Raw genomic sequence first — 21,487 nt, 5'->3', positions numbered from 1 at the left:
AACATCGCCTCTCTTCCGTTCTCCAAACCAAACCGAACAAACAAACGCAAGATGATGCTGTTTCTCTGCTACCAGCTGAGCAGACTGAGCCTGGGTCGCCACGGTCCTTCGGTGAGGTCGGGGCGAAGTTCCCAGGTGCCTGCTAGGCTCTGCGGGACTTTCACCTGCTGGGCGCGCGCGGGGCGCGGGGCGGACCCGGCGGCGGCGGGCAGCGGGCGGGGCTCTGGCGCGCGGGAGGAGTCGGCTCGGGCCCGCCCCGCAGGAGGAGCCGCGGGCTGGCAGCCGATCCGGCGTCTCCGTGACAGGCACCCTGCTCCACCACCACCGTCGCCGCCGCCGCCTTTCTTCCTCGTCCCGGGCTGTGTGCGCCGAGCTCAGGACCGGGCTCCGGGTCTAAACCTCGCTTCGGGCCGTGCGCCCTTCGCTCGGCGTCCCGGTCTGGAGCTGCGCGCCACCCTCTCCCGCCTCCCGGCCGCTCGGCCGCCTCCCGGTAGCCAGAGCTCGGCCACCGAGCTGCTCACACCAGCCGCATCCGCGCCGCCCTTGCCGCTCGGCCCTTCGCTCCGCTCCGGGTTTCCCCCCACCCCCCGCCACCTTCTGGCACCCAGGCTGCCCACCACACGACCCGGGTCCTCGCCGCCGCCTCGCCCGGCCCCACTGTTCTCTCCCCGGGGTCTCGCCAGCTCTTTCTTGCCGCCGCCACCTCCACAGCCGCTCCTGGAGCCGCGGGTCCACCGCGGGTCACCATGCCCAGCAAAACCAAGTACAACCTTGTGGACGACGGGCACGACCTGCGGATCCCTTTGCACAACGAGGACGCCTTCCAGCATGGCATCTCTTTTGAGGCCAAGGTGAGGGGCCCCGGGAGGGCAGTATCCCGAGGGGGCAGGTCTGGGTGGATGGGATGCCAGTTGTCCTGAACGTAGAGCAGGTGGGTTAGGCCTTTCTCAGCTAAAGAGCACCTGCAAAGTTTGAGGTGTACTGCTTCACCCCCTTCTCCCACCTGCAGACACCTCATCCTTGCCCGCCAAGGCTGGATTGAGTTACTTCCCGGAGAAGCCCGACCAGCGCAGCCAAGACGCCTGGTTCTTTTGAAAGCTTTTAAGGAAGCGCTGGGATTATTTACCTGCTGGGTTTTCACAAGAGGTGCTTTCGGGAGGTCTTTTAAAAGGAGAACGCCTGTTTCCTATCCAGTTAAAAACAATAAATAAATAAATAAATAAATAAATAAATAAATAAATAAAAAACAAACAAATTATTCCGAGTGACTGGGTCTAGTTGCTTAAGTCACTCCCCAATGTTTGCTTTCGCACGACTCTTGCATGTGCCAGCGGCGTAGTGGTCAGGTGAAACCCGTTTTCAGTTTTGTGGTGCGCTGTTACATCTCAGCAGTTACTGATGAAGAATTTAGTTCAGACGACTGGAATTTGCAGGGCCAAGGCCAAAGCCACCCTTGGGGGAGGGGAGGAGTGGGGTGGAAACCTTGCGCACACACTGGACCAGGGGTTGTGTATGAGGCTGGCAACATTGCCATGGTCCTGGAGTACCTTGCTGTGTGAGGAGTTCTGGCTTCTGGGACTGCAGTCGAGTTTGCCACTGCTGGTCCCGGAACTGTGCTTTTCGGTGGAAAGGGTCCAGCCTTTTCATTGATGCCCCTGTCCTACTCCTCCACTCATAACCTAAAGAAAGATGTGGTGGGGATAGATACTCAGCATTTACAGTGTGCTTGTACCAAGTGAAATTTAAGTGAACTCTGTTATAGACTGGGTTTGGATGGTTTTGAGAACAGAACTTTTGACTGGGAGGCAAACTTGCTTCACTCTGTCTTCTTCAGTGACCGCAGGTTAGTAGATTGTGCAAGAACTGCCATCAGGTGTCAATTTCCTTCAATTTGTAGAACATCCTTGGAGTGTTGGTTAGGTGCCCAGAGGTCACCTGTCTTTAGAATTGCATCCCTCTTCTCACGTAGATGTATGAATTGGTGAATCATAGGCCACCCAAACAACTTTTCCCAGCCATATTTGCTAGAACTAGAGGCCTTCACCCCGCTGTTATCAAACCCTACCTTGGAATGCAGAGCTGGGTTGCTGAGTGTGACTGGGACCAGAGGGGAGCTGTCAGCCAAGATCTTATCTCACTTCTCTATCTCAGAATAGATCTGGTTGGCCCAGGATATTCCCTGTTTGGGCTCATGTGTGTCTGGGCCTGTGGATTTGGTAAGCTGCTTCATTATGGATATGATTGAATTTCCTGGCATACACATACACTGAGAAATCGGCCTTTGTTTTGTTTGGTTCAGAAAATATTTAAAAAAATATTTTCATTATTTTTAATTATGTGTCTGTGTGTAGTTCTGTGCATATGAACAAAGGCCTTCCCCAGAGTCCAGAGACACTGGATCTCCCTAGAGCCGGAGCTACAGACATTCTGAGCTGCTTGATGTAGGTTCCGGGAGTTGAACTATGGTCCTCAGCAAGAGCAGTGTGGTGGGGCTCTCCAGTCCCATGGGTGCTGTCTTTTAAAGAACCAGGGTAAAAAGACTAGTCAGATTTAAAGGTTTATTATTATAATTATTATTATTATCATCATTCTTTTCTCACAGTCCTCTGCCTTTGGTCACAACTAGGTGTCATAATCTAATGTGTGTAATATGAATTTCAAGAAAAGTCCAATTCTTAGTATAATCTCCTGCAGTTGGAATACTGAGACAGGGGGATTACCATGAGTTAGTCACTTGCTTAGGTCTATAGTCCTATCAGAGAAAACCAACCAAACGACCAGCCATTCAACCAACCAAGTATCTGGGTGTCCTAATGAATGACTGCAACCAGACCTTAAGAAATATTGGGCTTTAGGCTTCCCTTCAACTTTCTGATTCCCACTCTCCCCCCCCCCCAACAGTACTAAACATGTAGTTTCTTTTCTGAGCAAATGTCTGGGGGCTGCATAGTGTGGTTTCTATAGTAACTCTGGATTCACAGATAGTGGTGGTCAATGAGAGGAGGAGTCATGGCTGGTTTAAGTTGTTTTCCCAGTGCAGGTAACACAGGGGGCCAGGGGTTCAGCATTGAGAAGGGTGAAGTAGAGGAGAGAGGACACTGGCAGGTGGAACTTCCATAGGCAAACACTGGCTTTATGGCCTGGGTCCAGCCGCCTAGCTCTTTGTTGATGCTGGACTGTGGCATATTCAAGTACCGTGTCAGCCAAGCCTGTGCATGGGTGGACACAGAAGACCATCTCTCTGTTCCCCTGTGCACCCAAGTAAGTGCCTCCAGCCCCTAGCTCCCACCTCTGTATTGAGCAGTGCCTGCCCCTATAAATGTGTTATCATGGGGATTTCAGGGTTAACACCACAGGGCACTTGCTCCTTGTTTTGGAAAAGCACAGACTGTAAAATGCAAATGCATTGTTGCCTTGTTAGGTACCTTGGAAAATGTGCCCAAGACTTCCTCTTCCAAAGGTTGGCAATTTTTCAGAATCAACATTGGATGGAGTGATTCTCTGGATGTATGCCTCTCGTTTTTTCAGAGTTTCACAGAGACACAAAGATGTAGGGTGAGGTGGGATGGTGTGTCCCTGGCTGAACCTCTGTGTACTTAGGAAACACACATGCTTGCTGGTGTCTCAGTTGGTAGAGTGCTTGCCTAGCCTAGCTTGCATGGAGCCCTCCCTGGGTTACATCCTCAGTACCACTGCTCCAGGTGTGGTACTGCAACACCAGCACCCAGGAAGTAGAGGGAAGAGGATCTGAATACCCAAGATCCTGTCATCCTGCATGCACCCCACCCCAAGTACATATAATGAAGTCCAGTCTATGTGTTTTCACCTGCAAGGCCTCTGTTTACATCTTAACACTTTCCTACCAGACTTGTCTCCAGAGGTCTTTTTGTATGAACTAGCCTCAAGAAGGCTGCTGCTTTGTCAGGGGCCTCACAGCTCAGTAGACGAAGTTATCATTTAAGACTAGTGCTTTGACTTTAGACTCTTACATCCTCCTGATGCTTACATATTTATTGCATGCTGGGGATTCTTGCTTTGTGTGGGACTTTCACAAAGACTTTGTGTAGAAACGGAAACATTAGTGTTGTCTGTTTTTAGGTGCAAAACTTAGAGACGAAACTCAGAGCTCTGTAAGCATCAGGCTATGAAAACTGTTTTGTACCAGTCAGACTTTGGCCCCTGTGATGGAATCCCTGACTCATACAACTTAAAGCAGGATGGGTTCATTGTAGTTCATGGATTCAGAGGTTTCAGTCCATGGTTCTAGATGTTGGTTGAGGTGGCAGAGGGGAACCCTAGCTTTCCAGCATTGCTCACATGCCTGGCATGCAGCCAGCAGGAAGGTAGCACTCAGGTGTGTGTTCTTGCCTGCCCAGGGGGTGGAGTGCTCCTTATTGCCCACCGTGATGGTGGGAGCATGTGGCAGAAGCGACTCACCTTATGGCATAAAGGAAGCAGAGAGAGTTGGTGGTATGGAGACTAGGGAGGGACCAGGTCTAACTCTCAAAGGCATTGTCCTCATTACTTCCTTTCTCCAGCTAGGGCCCCACTTCCTGAAATTTCTACTACCCCTTAACATAGCGCCACCAGCTGTGGATGAAGATTTCAATATACAAGCTTATGGGAAACATTTTACTTCTAAACCATAATGTGTTCAGTGAACACTTTTGTGCCCCACATTGTTCTAGCCACTGCCTCCTTTGATCTGCACCCTCCAAGGCATTTGACTCCTTACTTACTCCTGAAATAGTTGTTCCTTCTGTATTCCTAGCACACACTGTCTGGATTATGGTTCTGATCATCAGAACTGAAAAGCACCTTAGGTATCTGGTGTAGACTTGCTATAGCACGGTAAATAAGAATCTGAGAAACGATAGGCTGCTGGATGTTTATTTGGGGAGAAATCACTTACACCAGAAACAGATGACTGCCGCAGTTTCCCATCCCAAGGATGCTCTCTTTCTCCATCCAGGAAGTAAGAGAGTTAGCTGGGGTCCAGGACCCCAGACCTAGTCCCCCCCCTGGTCATGCCTGCCTGCATCTGTCCCCATGACCTCCAATGGGCATGGTCAGTGCAAGAGGTGCGGTTGGGGTGGATATCTCACTACAACTTGTGTTATGGATAAGGAAATTGAGGTCCAGAGGGGAAGTCTTGACCCAAGGTACAGAATCACCAGTAATCTCTGCATATAGCTCCATGTTACTGTCTAACAAACTACCTTAAGACAGGCTGGGAACTACTGTGTAATTTGCTCATCCATGGCCTGGGAACTCAGGTAGGGCCTGGCTGGACTGTTCTTCTGGTACACATGGTGCACATTCTATTGGGTTCACTTTTTGTTTTTTGATGACCAGACTAGAAAGTACTAGAAGGCTTTACTTACATGGCTGGGGCTTTAGTAGTCGTCCTTGTGGCTGTTGAATCTATTGGTTGGCTTATATTTCTTCATAGCACAGTGGGTCTTTTGTATGGTAGTTGGCTTTCCAGAGGACATGTTGTAAGGAGGAAGACACTGTTAAGGCTTGGCCTTCTGAGTTTTACAGGTCATTTCTGCTATGTTCTGTTAATCGTAACTGACTGCAGGGGAATAGATACAGATTCTACTTCTAGATGTGTGAGCCCATATGTATGTGTGTATACATGCATATGGAGGCCAGGGCAACCTACAATATTCTTTTTTTCCCCTTGGCTTTTCAAGACAGGGTTTCTCTGTATTGCTTTGGAGCTTGTCCTGGAACTAGCTCTGTAAACCAGGCTGCCCTCGAACTCACAGAAATCCACCTGCCTCTGCCTCTTGAGTGCTGGGATTAAAGGCATGTGCCACCACTGCCCTGATCACCGTTAAAAAAAAAAAAAAAAGATTTATTTTTAGAGAGAGTGAGAGTGTGTGTTTGTGTCTATGTACCATATATATGCAATACCAGTAGAGGCCAGAAGAGAGCATTGCATCCTCTGGAGTTATAAACAATCACCATGTGGGTGCTGGGAACTGAATCTGAGTTTGCTGCAGAGTAGCTCTACTCCTAACAGTTGAGCCATCTCTCCAGGCCTTGTATTTTGGAGACAGAGCCTCTTACTGGGACCTGAAGCTTGCCCAGTTTTCCAGGCTGATTTACTGGCACGCCTCAGCAATCCTCCTGTCTCTGCCTTTGCAGCACTGGATTTCAAGCATGTGTCACCATCCCTGGGACTCAGGGATCAAACTCAGGTCTTTATGCATATGTGGCAAGTACTTTATCAAATGAGCTATCTCCCCAGTTTCCTAAACCCCATTTCTTAATGAAAGAGTGTCAAAGTCAAGTTGCAAAATTGCACATGGGGTGAGAGATACTACTGATGAGTAGAGTTTCGTAATTCTTATAAAAGTAGATAGGTTAAAGTGTCCTGTGATTTGATGGTTAAATCTATTTCTACCTTAACTATAAATTTCATAATTTTATGGCATCTGGTCATTGTGCATTTGCCTACAATATCTTAGTCCTTTTTAATGGTCAAAATCATGGTCCACGTGTAAGTGTAATGCTAGCCAACTACCTCTGTATAGGGCCCTAATTAGGCTCAACTTACTGTTTATTATTGCTTACTCATAATGGTGCTTCAAAGAACTGGAATAGTAAGTGTCGTTGCTGGCTATAATTACCCTGGTCACTCTTGTCACCTGGATGCTGCCTGTAGCTTTTTGGGGACCTTTTAGCTGTCCTTACCCTTGATGCCCGAGAAGCATGCTTCATTTTTTTCCTGCCCTATACTGAAATTTGATTCCTGATAGTTTTCTTCTCTTCTTCCTCATCCCTTCCCCCTCCTCCTTCTTCCTCCTCCTCTTCATTTTTTGGAAGAACTTCCTCTTTGTGCTCCTACCTCCCTTTTCTTAATTTTTTCTTTTCTTCTTTTTTTTTTGGGGGGGGGGAGGGTGTGATATATATCTTTGTGTGCTTTTGGAAACCAGGGGTTGATGCATGTATATGTATGTGTATGTGTATGTGTATGTGTATGTGTATATATATGTATGGTGAGTACCGGTATCTGTAGAAGCCAGAGAAGATGATCTCCTGGAGCCAGAGTTACAGGCAGTTGTGAGGTGCCTGGTGTGGGCACTGGAAACTGAACTTGGGTCCTGTGAAAGAGTAGTAGGTGCTCTTAACTGTGGAGCTATCTTTGTAGCTCTCCACTTTATTGTTTGAGGCAGGGTCGGTCTCCTGCTGAATTTGGAGATTTAGAGAGAATGGCTGGGCAGTGAGCTCCAGGGATCTGCCTGTGTCTGTCCTCCAGGGCTAGGATTAGATATGAGCTGCTGTCCCTGACTTTTTAGCATAGACCTTGGTGATCCAGATTTAGGTCCTCAGTGCCTTGATAGCTAGCACTTTACTGACCAAGCCATCCTCCCAACCCCCTTCCTTCTTTCTAGTAGCTTCACTGAGATATTCATGCACAATGTGATCCAACACCAGTTAAAAATGTTTGATTCAGTGATTTTTAGATTTTTAGTATATTCACAAACATATCATTGCTGTAGTCCGTTTTAGAACGTTTCCATCATCTGGAAGGGACCCCAGTACTCCCATCCTAAGTGGTGTCTATTCCATGTTCTGTTTCTAGATTTCCTATTCTGGACATTTCATGAATTTAAACATATAATGCATACGATCTTTTGGTTCTGACCTTGTCTTAGTTTCTCTTACCGTTGCTGTGATAAAACATTTTGACAACATCAACTTAAGGGAGAAAGGGCCTATTCTGGCTCATGGTTCAGGTGATGATCCATCGTGGTGGGGGAGTCACAGTGGCAGGAACTTGATGGGGACTTGTCACACTTGTCATACTATGCCCAAAGGCAGGGAGCAAGAAGCAGTGAGTACGCCCTGATCCACTCACTTTATCCTATGAGTTCAGGACCCAAGCCTAGTGCCAGGGCTGCTTGTCCTGCCTGTTTCAGTTTTCACAAGGTCTCTGTCTGTGTCTGCATCCCTCTGCCCGCTGTGTCCCCCACAGCGATGAGCGCAATGTATATGAATTGTGTGTAGCATGTGAATGAGTGGTAAGTGTAATTCCTTACCTGTTCCCTGGCCGCCCCTCAGTGGGAGGTGCTGTGTTGGTGCCAGCCTCATCCTGACTGCTCCTCTTGCTTTAGTCCCACAGGTCTTGGACCCTTGTAACTTGAGGCATTCCCCCTCCGTGGTGTCTCTCTTAAGTTTCTCCCACCTCTGCTTTACAATGAGCTGCTTCCCAGTAAGCCTTTCTTAGTTCCCGAAAGGAATGAAGCCCCAATGATTGATGTGCAGCCGAATTAGAGTCTGAATTAGAACATATGTTCAATTTCAGGAACAGATAATTATCATTTACTAATTGTCCTTTATGTATGTTTTCATTAATGAGTGGATACTCCTCCCCCCACACATGCACAATTCACTGTTTATTTTCTTCACTTTGTTATTTTATGTCATATAAATCTGGTTGGCAAGTGTGCCTAGCTTAGATTCAGGAGCTCATGCTGTGTTTGGCTTTAAAACCTAGCTCTGTCCCTTACTTGTTATATGACCTTGTATGAATTCCTTGGCATATCTCATCTGGAAGAGAGGTTCATCGTATCATATGCTCCAGAGGGTGGGTGGGTGGGTGTGATGGGAACTGTCCATGTAAATGCCTAGCATAGTGCTCAGCACAGAATGGGTTGCTGTTTTCATTAAATTAAATTCTACAACTTGCAATTTGTTTCATTTGTTTGGTCCGTGCCTGGTTTAATCCACAGACTAGCCTTTTGTCTTTCCTAATGGTTGTCTTTTCTAATTCTGAGGTTTGGTAACGCATTAACTTCATTATACATGCCTGCTTTGAAAAAACAAGAAATCTAGCTGCAGAATTACTCTGATTCCTCAAGTTGCAAATCAGACAGCGAGACTGCTGTGTGGGCTTAAAATAGCTGTCAGCTTTCTTGAAAGGGGGCGGGGAAGGGTTAACTAGGTTCTGGTGTAAGCCCCAGTCACATTTGTTCCAGCTTTTAAATCCCTGTTATGATTAAAAATCACAGCATCTTAAGTATGGCATGTTGTCTGTCTTCACTTGTCTTTAAGTTTCTTGGGTAAATATTTCTTTAAGCAGGGCTAATCTAAGCAGAAGGAATCTTGCAGCATGGGATTAATTAATACCTTGCGATGCTTACATTTCCCTTTTCAGTTTTTATGCTCAGCACCATGTTTACTTTTGAACATCAGAGCAGCTGGCTTTAAAGTTGTTGAAAAGGGGCACTTCTAGCAAGTTCCGTGCCCACAGAAAGCCGAATCCCCACATACCCCTCATGTCACTGGTTGCTTTTCTGTGGCAGGATTTGAGTGTCCTTTGAGAACCGAGGGTGGTGGCCATGCCCCACTTAGTCTTACTTTTAAAAGGAATTAATTTTGTGTGTGTGTGCTCGTGCTTGAGAACCTATGTGCAGATTCTGTATTAGTGCATCAGATAACAACTTTTGGGAGTTGGTTCTTGCCTTCCACCCTGTTAAGGCAAGGTTGGTCTTGTTCCTGCCTTGGTAGCATGCTGGTTAGCACAGCTGATTCTCATTGTCCCCGTCTCCCATCTCTTTGTAGGAGTGCTGGGATTATAGATGTGTGCCGCCATGCCTGGCAGTTTTATTTTATTTTTGTCAGTCATATTCATGTCTGCAGGCTTGTACTGCAGTCACATTTACCTGCTAAGCCATCTTCCTGGCCCCTACCCCCACTTGTTCCTGAAGCTACACCCCTTGGAGGGGGAGAACTTGTTTAAATGAATGCCTTGAGAGTTGAAGGAGACAGAGAATCCCTAAGGAAGTGACCAAGAAGAGGGCACTTCTCACCATTGCACCCTGAATTGAGAACATGCTGAATTCTTTTTTTTTTTTTTTTGTTTTTAATATAATTTTTTTATTTAATTTTATATAACAAAGTCCAATTAAATGAAAACAAACATTTATACACAATATTTGGGAATTTGGGCGTCGTTCTTTCCAAACTACTTCCTGCTGGTAAGGGGCGCTGTCTTGGGGGATTCGAAGAAGATTCAGATATCCTAGCTGTAGTCTGTAGGGCTGTTTTGTCCAGCTGTTTGGAATGTAGGATCAGCTTGTACTCTGTTTCAGGCGGTCTGGCGTGATCAAACCACATTAGTCTGGAAGGAATCCACATCTTTTCATTTTCTGTGGAAACAAAAATAGAAATCCTTTTCCCCAGTAACTTGTTCTTCAACTTAAATTTTGAGTCAAAGCGTTTTTTTTTTTTTTAAATTTATTATTTTACAGAACATGCTGAATTCTGTTGGTGTGCGTGTACGCACGTGTGTGCATGTGTACATACGTGCATGTGTGTGTGTGTGTGTGTGTGTGTGTGTGTGGTATGTGTGGAAAGAAAGGAGATGAAGGATGAACACACTACAGAGACAGTGTCCATGCAGAAATACTTCTACTGGCAGACAATGCCTTGTGGGTACCCAGTTGTGCCTTTTTGCCTTTGTTATTGTAAACTCTTCTGCTTTGGTCTCTGGATAGAAGAATCATGACTCACATGCAAGCATTTTCTTTATTTTTTACAAAGAGGAATATTAATGTCTCTCATGAGCCAAGTGACAGATAACACATTAGCTCACCCCCCACCCCGGCTCTTCCCCATAAGCACACGTAACCTGTCCTGGAACTACATTTTCAAACTGGCTCTTGCATGTGTTTGAATTTTCTCTTCTTAATTTGGCAGTTCAGGTTAAACACATACTGGGCACCCATAGCCAGTGTTTGGTGGAAACGTCACCTCCTCCTTCGAGGTCAATTGACTGGAGCTCTCTCCTTGGGCCAGTTTTGCAGTTTACACAAATGAAGGGAATTTTGCCTTTGATCAATGGAGCAGCTGTTCTCAATCGCTGGTTTTTATCTGAATGATCTGAAGTTACAAAGTAAAGACTAAAGCCTCCAGACCCAGGCTTGCTGAAATAGCATGGATGACTGTGGAAAGTTCTCCAGGTTCCTTGGAATGAGTGTCTAAGCCATGGCATTAGAGCGTCATTTCTCAGACATTGTGCGAATGGGACCATCTGGGTGAGTTAAATAAAACAAGAAGAAAAACTACTTGTGGCTGGTGCTACAGTTTGGGCTTTGGGTCTTCAGAAGGTCCCTGTGTTAAAGGCATGGTCTTGACTCATGGCACCCTGAAGAGGTGGTGGGACCTCATGGAGGTGGGATCTAGTAGAATGATTACCAGAGGTTCCTTAGTGACGATCCTGAAACCGTGGCCCTTTCCCCTTTCCTCTCTCTGCTTCCTGCCTGGATGAGGTGAAAAGACCACATGGTTCCACCATGCTGCACTGTGCCAGCACTGTGCAGGCCAGTTGACTGTGGACTGAAGCTGTGACCGGAATGAAGAGCGTTGGATGCTGTCCTGCAAACAGCAGCAGGCAGAGGCAGGAACACATCTTAGGTTGTGCTTTATTCAGGGACCGGCAGTGTGTGAAGGCGGCAGGTTAACACCCTCAGAGACACTGCCTTCACCTCCTGCCTTCAGCTGGCTGGCTGCTTTCAGCTGGCAGGGCCAAGGTCGGACAGTCCAGAGCTCCTCTCACTCTTCTGATTGGTGGTCAGCAATGTTTTGAAGACTTGGGATGTCTTTGCCTCCTGCATCATTCTTGGTATCTTGTTCTAACTTTCTGCACACCTGGGCTCAGGTGCTGTTGGATCACGGAGCTGGTGAGTGCCTGTGGGTATCTCAGGTGCCCTCTGACCTGGAGAGTCAGAACACAGAAGTTATTGGCAGTGAGTATGTGCTAAACAAACAACAGCACATGTATGCAGATTTCCTTTCTGCAATATGGAATGCGTCTCCATTTCCTCTCTATCAAAACCACTGAAACTGAGAGCCAAAAGAAAGCCTTCCTCCCTCCCTCCCTCCCTTCCTGTTTTAAGAAAGGGTTTCTCTGTGTAGCCCTTGTCTGGTTGTCTCTCTGTAGATCATGCTGGCCTCAAACTCAGAGAACTCTGCCTTCTGAGTGCTGGGGCTAAAGATGTGTGGCACCTGCCTGGGCAGCACAGTAGAGATGACCCTGTTGACAAGAGTGCGGGTGAACCGTGCCAAGAATGTGAGCATGGGAGGTCTGGCTCCGCCCCTCATCTGTCATAATGGGGAGGAGAAAGATGCCCTACCCCTGCCTGAAGCAGGTGGGAGATCTGACCTTGAGGTCATAAGAGTGGGAGAGCTGGCCCTGCTCAACACCAGCTACAGCACTTGGGAGAGTGATCCCAAGACCTCGACTAGGCAGCTGATCTAGCCCAGAAAGTGAGGATGTGAAAGCAGAAGTGACTTTGCCCCTTAATCATTGCTGCAAGGGGTGAGCTAGCTAGGGCAATGCAGGAGAGCTCACCCTGGTGGTGAAGATGGGGAGAGCTGGTGGGCTGACCAACCCTGCAACTACCCAGGCTCAGGATCAGGGTTATGAGTTGGCCCACCTCAAGATCCACTCCATCTGTGATCTGCTGGAGCACGTGAAGGAACCAGTCCTCTAGACCAAATCTGCAGGATCTTCACGGCAAAGAGCAATAACAGGATATCCGAGAAGAGTTCCAGCGAGGGCCCAGCATTGATAGGTGCAGAAACCAGAGGCCTCAAACTAGACCAGTGATTCCTTGCAATGAACATTTGTACATAAACATGTATGGATAAAAGGGTTTACTGTATAACTCACTATGTCAAACTACAGCTTCCATGAAAAGATTTTTTTTTCCCTTTTATTCTCTTAAATTTTATTTCATTTGTGGCGGGGAGGGGAGTCAAGGGCAGAGGGTGGATACACAGGGATGGGAAATGAATGGGATCAAGATGCATGATGTGAAAGACACAAAGAATAAACAAAAAAAGTTTAAAAAATATGTACGTCACCACACCCATCTGAGTTAGTGTTCTAACCACTGAGCCATCTTTACTGCTACCCAGCATGCTCTTTTGCAGTGTACTATTCTGTCTCCTGTGCCCAGCCCAGTTGTCATCTAAGATGGATTGGTTTTGGTTTCTGCAGAGGATGTGACCTTTGACTCTCTCTCCCAGGCTTTCCGTTTGGCAGGTTGGTAAGGACTTTTACAGTGTGGCTCTCACTTTTCTCCTAAAGGTGAGCTACTTTGTGATTTGAAACCAGCTCTGTTGTCGGAGGCCTAAGATGATGAGTATCCATCCCAACTCCATGCTGGCAAGGCTTAGCCCATCAAATACAGGTCTCTCCCTTTCCTCCATCTGTACGAGTGTTCCTCCTTGAATTGCTATTGTAGCATTTGGTTTATGCTCTTAGATTTCCTTGTGTACTTGTGTGGCACAGGCCTATGGACATGGTTCTCCTTTTATACTTCCTGTAGCATGGGCATGTAGCAGTTGCAATGATACATAGAGGTGGCTGGGGCTCAGTGAGGCGCTTGCTTTTTTAGAGTGAAGCCAGAGGTGCCAGGAATCTTGTGACAGTGATACCACACACTGATTCTTTATTTCCCTTCTCCAGCAGTAGCTGGAAATTGCTTTTCATGAAAAATATGCCTGAAGCACACACTTGAGGATACTGACTCACCTCTTCTAAGGGAGGAACCTTGGTGTCTTGGATGTGGCAGCTGGGAGGGCTGTAGTGTTCCCAAGTCTCCATTGCAGTTTATATTTTCCTTCCTTGGTAAGAACTGTAAGCAGGAAACTGGCCCTGAGGTCTAGAGTGGAGACAGGGAAGTATCCTGAACATCTGCAGAACCCATTCCACCTCTTTGTACCACAGTCCCCTCACTGTAAGTAATGGAGTTGAGTCAGCACATGAAATTTAGAGTGGGACTCTGATGTCCTTCCCAACCCCACATCACTTCAAGCCCACATATGAGTGACAGATGAATTAGAGCCTGGCCAGGCTGCACAGTGCTGTGGGTTCCTGGGCTGTGTAAGGTGCCCTTGGCGATCGAGATGTAGAGGAGAGATGTGTGGTATTCCTTCCTCTAGCCCTTGGTCACCGCGTGGGCCGAATGGAAGTCCATGAAGGCAGAATGGATTCTCTGTGTAGCTTAAGTTCTCAAATTTATACCTTTGACTGCTTCAAGGCAGGGCGAATCTTAGTCTTTAGTTTAGCCCTGTCAGAGCCAAAAGGAGCATTTTGAAAAGTGGCAGAACTTCATAGGGTCCAGTTCCACAGAAAGGAAAAATGAAAAAGAAAGTTGGAGGTAGGATCTTGAATTTTGACAAGGTCAAGCAAAAGGAGGCTTCTGTGTAATTTCCACCCCGAGGAGCTGCCCCAGAGGCTAAGGTCCTGGCCTTAAATGGTGGCATTTGTAACCCATAGTTCAAAAGTCTTGCCCTTAACCTTGTTGCTCCAGAAAATGGAGTTTTGTATGACAGTGTTTGCAATCTAGCTGAACCTTATGATCATGTAGGAAACTTACAAAATATGGGTGCCCTTGCAGTCAGGGCTTCTTATTTCCTGCTTAACTTGGGGTGGGGGTGCCACCCACATTATACATTTTAAAAAGTTCCAAGGTGATTGCAACATGCATTCAGAGAGCTGCTGGTGGGCATGCATGCAGAATAGGGACATTTACTGGGCAGACCTGGCTTAGGGTTATTCAGGTTGTCAAACCTGATTTTTTAGTCCTGAGTCTGTGCCTGTTGTGTTCAGGGCTGAGTGGTGCTCCCTTCCTCTTGGGTAAAGCCTGACTTACTTTTTTAATGCTTGGGATCCAGTCTAGACCCTTTCTCATGTCTTGCATTTGTAAACACACAGCCTAGGGACTGATTTATCATCTGGGCAGGGAATTCTTCCCCTCTCCCTCTCTCGTCACCTGTTTTCTCTCCTTGCTCTCCTCGCTTTTACTCTCCCTTAGACTTTGTATATGCTTTTGTGTCAAACCTGGAACCACCCATTTCTCCAGGGAGACCTGGTCTCTTGTACAACAATGGTGCAGAAACAGAGTCTTGGGCCCCAGGAATGCTCACTTTTACTGGATAGCCATTGTCTGGAGAGTCGGGTTTCAGAGACAGAGCTGGGAAGTTACATAGAAAAAGGGTAGAGATGCATGTGTTAAGAAAGGCAGTAGTGAGTGGACACTGATGTTTCTGGATAGAATTTGAGTCTAGAAATTAGATATTCTTCTGTACTCGTTCCTTTCTCCACACCAAAAATTCTAGTAACAATAGACGATGGCTCAGTGGTTAAGAGTGGGCACTGTTCTTGTAGAGGACCTAAGTTTAGTACCCGGGCATCCTCATTGGGCAGCTCACAACTTTCGGTAACTCAAGCTCTGGGGGATCCTGACACTCTTGATTCTGTGGACACCCACACTAATATGCATATCACCCCACCCGACACATACACATAATTAAAATGTAACCAAAAAATACTTAAAAAGATGATTTTTGGGATCTGCTATAGTTTAGATGAGGAATTGCTCCCCAAACCCACTGTTCCAACAGTTAGGCTGGGGAAATGGTTCAGTTGGCAAAGCCCTTGCCATACAAGTATGAAAGCCTGAGTTTGATCTATGTAGAAGCCAGATACTGGGGAGGCAGAGAATCCTTGGAGCTTGCTGGCCAGGTGATCTGGATAAAATTGTGAGTTCCAGGTGTAGAGAGAGAGCCTGTTTCAAAAAGTAAAGTGGCAGTTGACTGAGGAAGACAGCAACGTGAACCTCTGCTCTCCACTCGAAGAGTGGCCTTAATAGGAGGTTGTGAAGCCTTTAAGAAATGGGAACTCACTTGGAGTGGTGTTGCACAACTAATTCTAACCCTTGGGAAGTGAAGGCAGGAGGATCAAAAGTTCAAGGTCATCCTAGACTACTTAATCAAGCCATCTTGGGTTACTTGATAGTAGAGAGATGTTTAGACAAGAGCACACATTGTTCTTGCAGAGGACCCAGAGTTCAGTTTCCAGCACCTGCTTTGGGTAGCTCACAACTGCCTGTAACTCCAGCTCCAGAGATCTGACTCCCTCTGCTGACCTCTGAGGGCATTGCACACATATGGCACACATTCATACAGACACATACATGCACATAAATAAACAGAATCAATCTAAAAATAAATAAGTAAGTAAATAAACAAAGTGGGGCCTAGTGGAAGGCGTTCAGTCATTGAAGAAGTGCCCTTGAGGGTGCCTATGGAACTCCGAGTTCTTCTGTCTTGTTTTCTTATTCTGAAAGTGATATGAACACTCAGCTTTACTCACTCTTGGCTTTTGCTGTGATACTCATCTTTGTTCCGGGCCCCAGCAAGGCCAAGTTATGGTGAAGGAGAAACATCTGAGACTGAGCTGTATACTGTTTATAAAGAGAAAAGGTTAGTCTCAGACATGTGTTACAGTAATGGAACATTAACAAGTCCTGCCATCATGAAGGGCTGGGTAGCGACCCTTTAAAAAGCCCTCCACTCTTTAACCCCTGAAACCTGTGACTGTCACTGTGCTCAGCAAACTTTGCACCCATGATTGTGTTGAGGATCCCGATTATCTGAGTGGGCCTTAAATAAATCATAGTTGTCCTCACAAAGAAGGCAGAAGGAGATTATACACAGAAGGAAGAGGTGTAACCATGGAGACTGAGATGGAGGAGAAGAAAGAAATGGACCTTCCCCAGAGCATCCTCAGGTAGCACAGCCTGCTGACACCTTGTGATTGGTCAGGTAAAATTGCTTTTGGATTTCTGACCTCTGGAATGGAGAAAGAATAAATTTCTAATGCATCAAACCACTGACTTTGTGATCAATTGTGGTGGTACATCTCTTGCCCAGCATTCCCCAGGATATATTTTTTTAAAAAAATCTCCTTTTTAACCTTCATTTAATTCTTCAATAACAACATACTTAATACCACTAAAACTTGGGTCTGTGTTTAGTCATTTTGCTCATGTAAAGTTCTTCTCTGGTGTCCACAAAAAGGGCTCATGGGGATAATAATCTTTTTACTTTTCTGCATATTATTAAGCTTTTATCTGTGAAAGGTCAAAGCTACTGGATATAAAATCTTCAGTTTACATATTCTTTAATGTTTCTCTCTCTTCTGGTATAAAAGCTTGTTGTAACTTGACCTAATTTTTCCTTATAATTCATGCACTTTGAAAATAAAATGATGTGCCTATTTTGTTTTTAAACACATACAGCCCAGGCTGGCCTCAGCTTGCTATGTAGCCAAGGTTGGCCTTGAACTTCTGATCTTCTCAAGTCTTGGAACTGCAGGTATGCACCCATCACACTCGGTACTAGAGAACACCTTGCTGTAGTTGTCTAGCTGGTACCCCAGGTGTTCAGTGAGTTTCCCTTTCCCATGCTGGAGATCAGATTTAGACCCTGCTGCAGGTTAGGTAAGGCTGTACTACTGAGCTGTGAATGCAGCCACAATCTGTTCTTCTTGGTATGAAGTTTAAATCCGTTTATTTTATTTATTTATTTATGGGAAAGCTTTCTCAAAACATGGTTTGTGGATTTTTTTGCCCTGTGCTTTAGTTTCGTTCTTAGGGACTTCTCGTGTCTGTATGTCTCTTCTTTGCTTATCTTCAACATTTGCCAGTTTAGAACCTCTTCCTACATCTCTCAATAGCAATTTACCTTTGATTTTTCTTAGATTTCTCCTGTATTAATCTTCACCGCTCTCCCCCTACCCCACATCCCCCACTGCTGGGAATCAAACTCAGGGGTTCATACTTTAGGTCTTAGTTTTTATTTATAAACTAACTTTTCCAACTTCCATTTATTTTTTGAAATCTGTCATTTCACTTGTGAATTTTCCTGATTCTAATTTATGGTTTTCTTTCTTCCAAGGCTTGCATAGTTTAAAATATTTATAGGCTATTTTGAACTATGCTATATTTCATGTGTTTTTTAAAATGCCTTCTTGGCATGCTTTCATTGCCACGTATTGCTAGAGATGTCATCTTGTCCCTTAGTCTTGCTTTTCCTTATAGAAATGCTTATGGATGTATTGCTTTTCTGCTAATATTTTATGTAACTAGTTTTCATGAACTTTAAAAAGGTGTCTTGAACTTTGGAGAAATAACTCAGTGGTTAAGTTGTTGCTCTTGCATATGGACCCTGATTTGGTTCCCACCAACCACTTGCTGACTCATGGGCCACCTTTAACCCCAGCCCCATGGTTTCTGATGCCCTCTTCTGACATTCATGAGCCCTGCATGCACACAGTGCGTGGCCACACATGCAGGCAAACCAATCATACACGTAGAAAGAACTCTTGGCTTGGTGATTTTTCTAATTTAACAAAGCTCCTCCGTTTTCATGTGGATTAAAAATCTGGTAGGCTGGGGCTATAGCTCAGTTGCTGGGCAAGCATAAGGCCGTAGGCTCAGCACCTAGAGCTTGGGAAACAAAATAGTGACCTTGCTTCCATAGTTTATCTCCTACTTTTATCTGTATCTGTGTACTCCTTTACCACTGTCAGCTGGTTTGCTCATTGTAGGGATGCAGAAGACCCTAAAAGTACAATGGCATTTCATTAAAAAAAAAAAAAGCTCACCATACCACGACAAATCATTGCTTGAGATTTTAAAGTCTTTCTTCCTCTGTTGAAGTGGCAAAAGATGTAAATATTTACACAAGACAGCTTGTAAATCTATTTTTATTTGTATATAGTTCCATTCTCCGTTTGGCCCATGGACTGATGAGGAGCTCCTGGAAGGAAGATCACAGGTGTCCCCTTCCATGGCTCACAGAGGGCACTTTACACAGCTGAGAACGCATGGAGTTCAGCAGTCTTGCTGAGCCCTGACTGTTTGCTCTGATTGATCCAGTATGTGGGCCTGATGATGGGGGTTGGCTTCACTGGGGCAAAGGGACATGGGTTTACAGAGAACATGAGAAGAATTAGAACCCCAGAGAGATAGAATAGAATTGGCAGGGCAAGGGAACAACCTCAGAGCCTTATTCTAAGGTCTGGATTCTGAGTGAACTGCATTATTTATAGATGAGGGGAGGTGAAAGAGTCTGTTCAAGTGGGGAGGTAGAGAGAGGTGAAAGGGTCTGTCCAAGGCTGCTGATGCACCAGGCAGTGGGATGGGCTCTTTAGCCAGTCTAGCCTCCTCCACCCATGAGAGACTCTCAGACCCCAGGCTTCCTGTTGAGTAGTTGCTAAGTAGACCATTGTAGAGAGAAGAGGGCTTGTGCAGAAAAAATTGGAGAGTATTTAGTTTTTTTGTTTTAAGAAGTTCAGTGTTTCAAATAGTGGGTTTACTTAAAATAGAGGCAACATAATTTGGTGTTTGTGTGGAGTAATTATGGAGTAGAATGGTGAATTTCTGAAGCACTCTCACAACTTGTTCATGGCAGAAACAAGAGCAGGAAGAAAGGTCTGGCTGAGGGAGTCCCAGAGGACTTCACCTCACCAGGTGGCAAACGTGAGATTCGTGACATTTCCAAGAAGGGGATTCCTCTCAGTGAATGATCATGACGGCTGACTTAATGAGTTGGCCTTATGACTGTCAACACCCATTCTATCCTAGTGGTCTTATTTCCTTGGTCAAGAGGATAGTAAAGAAAGATGGCCAAGAAGACAATAATTCATATTTGTGGATCAATGCCTAATACATGCTTTGTGTTCAATATATATGCAGTGAGTGAATTTGTCTTGGAAAAGGAAAAGGAGAACAAAGTCACTGACCATGCGTGCATTATTAAGTATTAAATGATACGATATAAAGCCCGAGAAGAAAGTGGTGGGGGGCACTTTTTGCATATCATGATAAGAAGGATTTGGGTATTAGTCCCTCTTCTTCACTCTCCAGTACATCCTTATCCAGCTTCATCATAGTAGAGACACCAAATGAGGGGAAGACCATAAGAGCAATGCATTTACCATTAGAGAGAATGACCTCACTAAGGGGCATGTGTTCTGTTGCTTTTTTTTCTCCTCTTTTGCCCCTCCCCCTATCCTAGTGTCTTTTCTTTTGCAAGTTTTCAGACACTTGGACTGTGTTTGATCCCCAGTTCGTATGGTGGTTTTGAATGCAAATGGCCCCATAGGCTTATATATTTGAATACTTTGTCTCCACTTGGTAGAAGTGTTTGGAAAGGATAAGAGGTGTGGCCTTGATGGAGGATGTGTGTCACTGAGGACGGCCTTTGAGGTTTCCGAAGACTTGCACCATTCTCAGTGTTTCTCTTACTCTGCCCCCCACTTCAGCTGATTCTGCTGCCATACCTTTACTCCACCATCATGGACTCTGACTCTCTGAAACCATAAGCTTTCTTTTATAAGCTGCCTTGGTTATGGTGTTTTTATCATAGCAATAGAAAAGGAACTAAGACAGTTCCTTTATTTGAAACGATGTCCATTTTTCACCAGTGACTAGAACTAAGATTTATCTGCTAAATATTATAGTATCCCTTAGCTAATGGAACCTGGACGCCAGAGCTTTCAATAGAGCGCATGTTGCTGTGCAGAGATGACCTTGGTAAAATTAACCCTCATGTCTGAGCAGAGAATAAGTGTGTATAGGGGTGTTCAGTTGGAAGAGAATTTAACTCATGCAACCAAAGCTTCCTGAGAAGTGGTAAATCAGGTCCCACTCTGGATGCTATGAATAAGATAGGGTTATCTTCAAGGACCATAGGATGCAGATCTGGTGTCAGGCAGTGTTGGGATGTCCTGTGGACCATTCTGAATTCTCCATTCAGTAGGTGGGAAAAGAAAACTTTTTCTTCTGCTTAGCTACATTCATATCTCCTTTGGGCTATATACAGAGTGGTGGAGGAGATACCACGGTTGAAAATATTAAGAAGCAATAAAAAGGAATCAATAAATCAACATTGATAGAGATCATAGTATAATTTTGTGTTTCTGATGATGGTGACCAAGAAGATGGATTTTAAGATTCCTTCAGGAAGTCCCATTACTCTGACTTGTTAAGAACTTTGGGTGTGTAAAGTGCTCTTCTGTAACTTCCTGGATTCCCTTGTGGCCTATTAAATCAGAGTTCATATCATATGAGATACTCCACTGATGGCAGATAAACAACTGGACTCTGAGCTGATGAGTGAGACTGAGAGAGGGAGACTTAACATTCTCTTGACTCATCTTGGAAGCAACCAATCCTATCTGATGGAGGGTCTTCATGGCACCATAAATGGGTTGGTTCTCTGATCCTTCTGCCCCATGCTCCCAAGTCCATCTACTCTTTAGTCTTGCATCAAGGCAACAGATGGATTGGTAGAGGGAATGGCATGCTTGTTCTACAGATTGAGATCTTATTTAAATGTTGCTGGCATGTGCCTAGTCAGACTTGGCAAACTCTTGCTTAGTTTATTCTTCCTCTGGAGCCCACAAAACCCATAAAACAGAGAGCCATCCTCTAACCATGCTTGATAAGGCATTCATAAAGAGTTTCACTGAGCTGGGTCTACAGGTATCTGGCCTTGACCTGGCTGGGAGGTGGATACATAGTAGATTCTTGGACATTTAGAGTCCATTTCCTTTCTTTTGTTTTGTACTGTTTGAAACTCCAGCTTCAAATTGTGAAAATGAGTTTAT

The 21,487-nt window shown here is 45.5% G+C and overlaps 1 protein-coding gene across 4 annotated transcripts in view; it reads left to right on the top strand.

Annotated features, from left to right (window-relative positions):
• Window positions 1-581: 581 nt before the first annotated feature.
• LOC127223554 (carboxyl-terminal PDZ ligand of neuronal nitric oxide synthase protein) overlaps window positions 582-21,487 on the top strand; it is a 286,357-nt gene continuing 265,451 nt past the window's right edge. For 2 of the 4 annotated variants that reach the window (XM_051186220.1, XM_051186221.1), the window contains exon 1: window positions 583-851. In XM_051186220.1, coding sequence (XP_051042177.1) covers window positions 747-851 — 105 coding nt within the window. In that variant the 5' untranslated portion in view covers window positions 583-746. Of the gene's footprint in view, window positions 852-21,487 lie in introns of all 4 variants that reach the window. The other 2 variants (XM_051186219.1, XM_051186222.1) reach the window with 2 other exon arrangements.

This window comes from Phodopus roborovskii, unplaced genomic scaffold (genome assembly GCF_943737965.1).
Source record: "Phodopus roborovskii unplaced genomic scaffold, PHOROB, whole genome shotgun sequence".
NCBI classification, from domain to species: domain Eukaryota; kingdom Metazoa; phylum Chordata; class Mammalia; order Rodentia; family Cricetidae; genus Phodopus; species Phodopus roborovskii.
Note: the sequence above shows the minus strand (reverse complement) of the source record. Positions and strands in the feature narration are given on the sequence as shown.